The sequence below is a fragment of the Barbatula barbatula genome, assembly GCF_947034865.1.
Source record: "Barbatula barbatula genome assembly, chromosome: 2".
Lineage (NCBI taxonomy): Eukaryota > Metazoa > Chordata > Actinopteri > Cypriniformes > Nemacheilidae > Barbatula > Barbatula barbatula.
In genome coordinates this window covers 31,564,054-31,573,088 of record NC_136767.1, presented here as the reverse complement: position 1 = coordinate 31,573,088, position 9,035 = coordinate 31,564,054, and the positions used below count along the sequence as shown (strand labels likewise).

Here is a 9,035-nt window from a genome sequence, read left to right as displayed (position 1 = left end):
CTATGTCTTCGGTACCAGTGTGTTCCCGTCTGCTGGTTCTATCCTCAATCACTGGGACACATTTAAACTGTTTGGATATTAATGTGTTATTGTAGGGGTTAAACCTTGTAATAGTTTCTTTAATGGAGTTTGTTTTTAACTCTTTGTCTTGTCCTTAATAGGTTGTGTGCTTTTCGTGGAGGAATCTGCTTTGAACAAGTGTGTGAGACCGTTAATAAAATATGGCTTTTATAAAGATTAATGTGACATTTATGGCAAATGTTTTGCGTTTACTATACGTAGGTTAATTTTGTTTCTGTGTTCCAGTTGGCAGATGAAGATGTGAAGGAATGGGGCTGAGCACATGGTGTGTGTCTGCAGGACATTTGAGGTCTTTATTCTGCTCCTTGAGAAATTGAATCTTGCCATAACTGCGTCTGCTCAGTTTTGTGTGTCTTGTGTAACGTTTCGTCAATAAAGTTTTCTAAAGTCTTAGTTTGTAGTACTTTATTGTTCAGCCCAAGCTGAAAATTGATCTTTGGTCTCGCCATACAAAACCGAACAATTGACAATACACAAATATATCGAACAATACACAGCATCCATATTGACAATGTTAAATATTCACATTTCCTACATTTATTCAGGAGACTTATTGCAGTTGGTACATAAGTTTGTTTATATGGCTTCAAAAAAACATGATTCAAGGGGTGTGTTGTCATGTGATCAATGCTTTTTTTCTGTACAGCAATTTGGTATAACTGAGCGACTGTTGCTTTAATCCTATAATTTTTCCTGCTACTCTTATAACTATATTCGCAGAAGTAACCCGTCCGAATCGGTTATATTATACCCTAAAACACAATTAGACGTGTATAAACTCTTTGTAGCACAGCTTTGCTCACATAAAATTCATTTAATTTCCTTTGCAAAAATAGCCTTTGATTTGCTTACGAATAAGAGCCACATTATCCGAGAAGTTCAATTGCCAGTCAATCATAATTCCTAAATACAAGTTTTCACATCTTCAACAGTTTGATCACATAACATTATTTCTGTCAGAGGCTCTGAGTGATTTAAAATCTGAACTTTAAGTTCAACTTTTGGTGTTCTGACAGCAATGCACAGTTTCAGATTTTTACTGATGGGAGTCTAGTTCTATACTAAATGTTGGAAATTAACTTTCTGACCGCCTCAACCAGGATTTTATTGGGTTTAAGGAATGTAAATCCGTATGTTTGAATATTAGCTAATTTTGTAGTAGCACACTTGAGTCACTGTTTTCTATTGAACATTATATAAACAATGGCAAAGATATTTGTACATAAGCAAGGCACAAAAAGAGATGCCAATAATTACAAATATTAATAAAAGTGTATAGTAGTGGTCTTTACATTTGATTACAATAATTGTTTTAAAGTTTCAGAGCCTTTTTAGATTTCACATTCAACTGATGGAAAGAAAATATAAAAATTGCATATACTTTAAAAAACTAAATAAGGTTTTGTTATCCTAGAATCAAGATTATATTAAAACCAATTCCTTATCCAATTCGATTGTTTACAACACATACATTTGCGGGGGTGTGGTTACACAAAGTTTCAGGCAGGTCTGGGTGAGCATTCACTTTTAGATAGAATGCATCTTTTATTCCGACATTCATTTTACAATTTTACGAGTATATACATGCATGGGCAACTTATAACACACCAGACACAAAAAAAACATGTACTGACGCCATATGACCCCTGAAAGCTGCCAAGGTAACCAGACCTTCAGTATGGTGTTTCTTTGTATTATTGTGCACAAGTGGGCGCTAAGGGTTTGTGTCCACAAAAGTAGTAGAAGAAGACTTATCAAGTCTGGGAGTCAAGCATGAGATAAGCCAGGTGGGCAAGGCAAGCATGTGGGCGCCTGTTAGCTTTCTCAGCCTAAAATCAAATTGATGCAAGTATTTATGCCGCCTTTGGATTCTTCATACTCACTAGGACCTAAAACACTACACATAGGAAAAAAGAATAACCCTGTTGGCGAATTCTATTATATTTTTTGCTTTTCGTTAAACCCCCCTGCAATTTTAACTGCAAAGTTTTAAAAGAGCCGCTGCAAAATTAAGAGTTTTGGATATAGAAATCACAAAAAATCTCCCCAAAATCCTGTGAGTACCGAGTATTACAATATGTAAGTTTTGACCATGTAAATTGATAAAGTCTGGTAAACTTTATATTCACTATACTACTGTTCGCAAACATATCAGGAAATGTTGCCACAGTAAATTTACAGTTTTATGCGCATAATTAACGTGAAGCCACAATATATCTATATGCATGTTATTTTTTACTACCAAGACAAAAAACATGGAATAAGCTCTGTAGCATAGGCTACTGAAGATGAATATCCTTCAACTACCTTCAAAAAATCTGGGAAATTCACCACTTTAAAGAAACAATTGCTTGTTTATAGGGTGTTTGTGTTGAAAGGACGAAGAGACTGTTTTCTGATTAATTTAAATGTAATTATAGTAGGATATATTTCTATTTAATTACTGATAGTGTTGAGCATACAAACATAACAGTGAGATCATATGACGTCAAAAGAAATTCAGTTGTATACAGCTCAATTGTTTCATCTTGGAATGGTCTGTTGATGGCGTCACAAACAGTGCTGTCTGCTCTCACGCTTTATGATGGGCCCAATATAATGAAAATATCAAGTGGAGATAAAAAAATATGGGCATTAACAAATATATTTTTTTTTTAAATAATAAAATGAGAGGGACCCTTTAATATATTACAGGATTTATTTGAACGCTTCAAATTAGATCTAGAGACTTCTTGCAACTTTTGTGGTGTTACAAAAGAATCTTTTCTTTGATTGTGTATTTTCAGAAATGTTTTGGGTTGACCTCTCTAATTTTTGTTCTAGATTATTTACAACTTTAATTTAAATTGAACTTGATGATCTCTATTTTAGAAGATACCATTGATACTAAAGTATAATATCTTTACAAAGTACAAAACAACTTTTTATGTTGTTATTATCTAAAAACAGTGATTAAGCTACATTTGTAAGATCAATTAAACAATATGGACATACTTTAACAATATAAAAAAGCAAAAGAGACTTTAGAAGCATTATGTTTTAATTTAAGTACTTACATTTTTTTACCCCTGACATAAATTGTTATTCTTTTCACATTTATACCCCAAGTTACACATTTTCTAAATTTTTGTTAACAAAATGTGCACTTCTGTATTTTAAAAAAAGCTTTATGAAGCGCACCTTTAAATAATACAAGAAATAAAGGAAAATACAGGAGGTTTCAAAAGCTTTTTTGTTATATCCACCCTAGACAAGATTTTTCATTTGTTCCGGGACTGCAGTTACCTGCTATGATGTAGAATAATGCCCTGGTGGTGTTTCGGGTGGGTGCCATTCACCTCAGTGTCCAATGTGAGTTCGATATAAAGGGTCTGTGAGCCGGGTGCAGTCCCTAAATATTTTTACATAATTTTTAACATTTGAAACATATTTTACAATTGTCTACTGGTGAACACTTGTGGAATTCATACAGGGTCATACATGACGTTATCAGCCAATGGGAAGAGTTGTGAATGTTCTGCTAAATCATAATTTTCAAACGTTAAAAAAAACATTGTACTCTAACATTGAAATAAAACTGACCATAGCTTTGTCACACACTTTGATATCATTTGTAAATATCACAAATACAATGTATTTATTGTCATCTTAACCAAAATATAATTAGCATGTTTTTGGTAGCCCACATGAACACTTCATAGTAATAAATTGTAGTAGTAAGCAAATTTGTGACCCTTCATGTGAAAACCAGACAAAAGTTTCATAATTACAGAGAAAATTGAAAACATTCGTGACAAAATTGTAAAAACTCTACCACCAAATCTGTCCTATGAATTAGCACCAACCATCGCTCCAAAACAAAGGCTCCAGCGTTTTTCACCTATAAAACAGGAAGATTTCATTCAACTTATCGCAACTTCTAAACCTACAATTTGCTTATTAGACCCCATACCAACTAAATTATTAAAAGAGTTACTACCTGTTGCAATTGAGCCCATTTACAACATTATCAACTCGTCAATTAATCTAGGCCATGTCCCAGGACCCTTTAAGATGGCCGTCATTAAGCCTCTAATCAAGAAACAAAACTTAGATCCAAATGAACTTGGAAACTATAGACCGATTTCAAATCTCCCATACCTGTCTAAAATTCTAGAAAAAGTAGTGTGCACTCAGTTGTGCTCTTTCTTACAAAATAACAACATGCACGAAAAATTTCAGTCAGGCTTTAGATCGCATCATAGCACTGAAACTGCACTCGTTAAAATTACAAACGACCTGCTTATAGCATCAGATAAAGGTAACATCTCACTCCTGGTCCTGCTTGACCTTAGTGCTGCGTTCGATACAGTAGACCATAACATACTTCTAGATCGCTTACACAATTATACCGGTATTGAGGGACAGGCACTACAGTGGTTTAGATCTTACTTGTCAGACAGACATCAATTTGTCCATTTAAATGGGGAATCATCCAATCTAACGCAAGTAAATTATGGATTACCTCAGGGATCGGTTCTGGGACCCGTGCTGTTCTCCATATACATGCTTCCCCTCGGAAACATTATTAAAAAACATGGAATTAGCTTCCATTGCTATGCAGATGATACTCAGCTATATATCTCATCAAGACCAGATGATTCCTCCCAGCTATCCAAATTGGCAAAGTGCATTGAAGATATACAACATTGGATGACCTGTAATTTCCATCTTTTAAATTCTAAGAAAACAGAAATATTACTTATCGGACCAAAGACACACAAAACAAATATTTCTGATTATAAACTGCAAGTTGAAGGATGTACTGTTACTCCAACAAATACAGTAAAAGATCTAGGCGTTATATTAGACAGCAACCTGTCATTTCAAAATCACATCTCAAATGTCACAAAAGCAGCCTTTTTCCACCTAAGAAATGTTGCCAAGTTACAAAATATTCTGTGTGTTGCTGACGCGGAGAAGCTTATTCATGCATCTATGACCTCAAGACTTGACTACTGTAATGCGCTACTTAGTGTTTGTCCTGCATCATCAATAAACAAACTACAGTTAGTTCAGAAAATACCATCACATAACCCCAATGTTATCAACCCTTCACTGGCTACACATTAAGTATCGTATTGACTTTAAAGTTCTTTTAATCACTTATAAAGCCTTAAAGGGTTTAGCCCCTACCTACCTAACAGAGCTTCTATCACACTACAACCCATCACACTCTCTAAGATCTCAAAACTCTTTTGATAACACCTAGAATAACTAAATCCACCAAAGGGGGTCGAGCTTTCTCGTACGTAGCACCTAAACTCTGGAATAGCCTTCCTGATATTATTCCAGGATCAGACACACTCGCCCAATTTAAATCTAGATTAAAGACACATCTTTTCAGCCAAGCATTCACATAAGGCAAATATGCTAAATAAACCACCATGAGAAGCTGACATTAGATAATATTTACTAGAATAATTGGATTTATTATATAACACACCATGTAGTGTGTTTTACCCTTTCTTGGGTTTTTTGTTTTTCCCCTGTAAAGCTGCTTTGGAACAATGCAAATTGTGAAAAGCGCTATATAAATAAAATTGAATTGAATTATGAGATTAGGAGCATTAAATTCTGATCAATCATTCATTTTACTATGATTTTTAATCTTTGCTTTATTCAGTCAATTCTAAAGATACCATTGTTATATTTTGACGGAATGTTTTTATTGAACATATCCAGAATGTTCTGATTCAATCAAAATTAATAAACTGTTGCTTTTCTCGAAACTTTACTACAGTATACGATAGTATTTCCCATTTGAGTCCGAACAATTCAAATGAAATCCATACAGATTATTTGCTCTTAAGCGTCTGGTATGTTTTTGGTGGGCCTCACCCCTCTGAAGTTAGGGAAGCTTTGGTTTAAACTTTATTTTGCATCCATCCACCAAGCTTTTTTTTGCAGCGTCTCAAATGTGTATTGCCCAGAATATAAAACATTTGAAAAGCAGTACAGATTTGAGGATACCAAATGAGAAGTGGCTTAACCACTTGGTTAATAGCCATGATGCAGTTTGTCATTCCAAAATTTCTTAAAAGTAAAGGTGCTTAAAAGGTTCTTCACATGGATTTCATATGAGAACCATTTTTGGTTCCACAAAGAACCACTCAGTCAAAGGCTCTTTAAAGAACCACCTCTTTCTTACTTTTTATAATCTGAAGAACCTTTTTCACCACAAAGAACCTTTTTTTAAACAAAAAGATTCGTCAGATGTTAATGATTCTTTATGGAACCAAAAGCTTTCTTTATGGCATCAAAGAACCTTTTGAAGCACCTTTTTATACTGCAAACAAATTCAGAAATGAGTCATGTATAATATAACAGTTGTGGCATCACAAATTTATTTCAGTATTATTATAAATGCTTCATATAATGATAAAGCCGATAAAGACACACCTCATATAACATCTCTTCAATGCAAAAAATGTATGTGAATTCATAAACGGTCAGATAAAGTCAAACACTATTTGTACAGATAATATAATATTACAATAAAGTGAAACATTAATAAACACAAAAGGAAAAAATGTTCGGTTTAAAACAAAATGGTAAACTAACAAAGATGAAACGTCCAGGCTGAAAATAAAACAGGTAATACCCTTGATATCTTGATAGACCACTCTGACAAGTGTGATACTAGTGCGTGGGAAAGACATGTGATATTCGTTCCCTGGACACCTTGAGGTTTATTATGTAAAAAAGTCGCACTTCTCACATTTAAAAGGATGGAAATGCGCGTGCCGCAAAAGGTAACACTAGCAGGACAAAATCCTGCGCGCACGTGTTAAACCTGTTTATAGTTCGGCCTTTTGTCTCAACATTAGCATTTCTCTGATGTCCAGTCAATTTCAATCTCAAGGTATAGGCATGATTGCGTGTTAAATACAATACAAAGACTTTTATAATTCTTCCTAAAACTTTTTAAATAGACAGCCCAATTGCTAAGAAGAGTGAAGTTAACTTTATTAATGTCCACATATTAGTTTTGCAACAATAAAAGACCAAAGCAGCATTCTACACATTGCTTTTTATGTTTCGTTTTACGCATGCAGATTATAAATATCTATATTGTCTAAATATCTATTACTTATGACATTACTTGCTAATGCACGACATTTTACATGTGGCTTAAGATAATATGAAGTCAGACGTGCCCATGTTTAGTAGTATTATCTTTGGTTAGGCGGATGTCTACAAGGTGCCAGGACACGTGGCGCCGTTTCAAACGACTTATTTATTTGCACGAGGAGACAAACTGGAAGAGGAATCCGAAGGTGTGAAAACAGAAGTCGTGTGGAAGCGTGCCACTATCCGGGGTTGCGCACTATCCGGGGACGCCTCAAAGACTCCTCACACCTGCGCGACGCGTTTGGCAGGCAGCGCGCATTTCAAAGGCTTTCGCGATCAAAGAGCATTGTTAATATCTGGCACGCGCGGCAAACTGTGTGAAACGCCTATAATGCGCAATCGCCATTAATATAAGTAGTATTAATGGAGAAGAGTGACATTCTAAAATATATAATATTAAAAAACACACACAAAGGCACGGTTCATTTTTAACATTTTAATGATGGAATGTACTTGGTTCAGTCCCCGCAACATACAACTATATATATTTCAGCATAAAAGGGAATGACAGGAATAAATTAATGTGCAAAATAGATAAATACACCTGTTATGCATTACAGACCATACACCCAGAGCATGCAAAAAAAAACATCTGTTTAAAAATATATTGCCATCACGTATCATACATATGTACACATTTTCAATATGATGTCACATTATAAAATCATTTAGGAAATAAACATGTCTCTCTACATCCTATTACGGATGAGATTATTGCACAAGCCCCTATATTTTGAGTCCATTTCTCTATATATTTCTTTAGAAGTCTTTCAAGGCCAAGGTCTCCACACGGGTTGATTGAACGGGGCCTGGTGCTGAGATGTCGGCCGGGCTGCTGAATGTGTGTTTTCATGACACTGAAGCACATTGGGCTCCGTGTTTCTGAGAGGAACCCTGTTGTGGTGTAACACAATGTTCCTGAAAGCTGAAGCAAGTCCTTGTTTGCAGACGAGTGTCTGCTGCTGCTGTGCGTGTGACACTGGAACCTTCAATCTGGAGGAGTTCTGGAGTTTGACAGGCAGTCTGATGTGGGCCGGCACACAGGGCCGCGTCAGCCGTTGGCACAGTGTGGCTGTTACGGAACCCTGGAGACCACGAGCCTCACCTTCATCGGACAGGAAACCAGCAGCTTTTTGAAGACACGTAGAGAAGCCGTCCATAAACTGACACTTTTCCTTTTCTTCTTCATCCTTCGCTTTCTTTGCCAGAGAGTTTTGCAAAAAGAGGACGGTGTATTCCAGGATCTCTGCTTTCTCTTTCCTTCTTTGATTGGGGTTCTGCAATAACAGAGAAGGAGAACTCAGACAAAGCTTCGAACATATCCAGACACATGAGAGAGCATGAACATGGAGAATATTCTTCCTAATGACATTAAATAGATGATGTAAAGAACGGGTTTGTTTCTTACAGTGTGCTCAGGCCCTTGCAGAAGCAAAGCTCTTAGGTTCTCCAGACTCTGATTCATTCTTTCTCTCCTTCGTCTTTCTACCTGTGGCTTTAACAACTGTGGAAAACAAATGTGAAAAAGTAACGTTAGTGGACAAGATTCTACTAACATATTAAAGCATGCATGCAGTCAGTATTTGTCGTTTGGATTTATACGCAGGAATGTATAATTACCTTTCTGTCCATTTTGATGTGTTCAGTCTCTCCGAGGATTTTCATTGTGCATGTACTCCAAAGAGTATGTCAGAAATGATACAATCCAATAAAATCCACGTGTTGTTTGAGTCAGGTATGCTGGGACAGATCTCTTCTTGCAGTTTGAAAACAGTTGAGAT

The 9,035-nt window shown here is 35.7% G+C and overlaps 1 protein-coding gene across 1 annotated transcript; it reads right to left on the bottom strand.

Annotated features, from left to right (window-relative positions):
• Positions 1–7,684: 7,684 nt before the first annotated feature.
• her7 (hairy and enhancer of split related-7) lies at positions 7,685–9,035 on the bottom strand. The gene is made up of 3 exons (XM_079451327.1): positions 8,875–9,035; positions 8,663–8,758; positions 7,685–8,531 (listed from the first exon to the last, which is right to left on the bottom strand). Exons 1-3 carry the CDS (start codon positions 8,917–8,919, stop codon positions 8,025–8,027), a joined length of 648 nt encoding a protein of 215 aa, XP_079307453.1. The 5' UTR covers positions 8,920–9,035; the 3' UTR covers positions 7,685–8,024.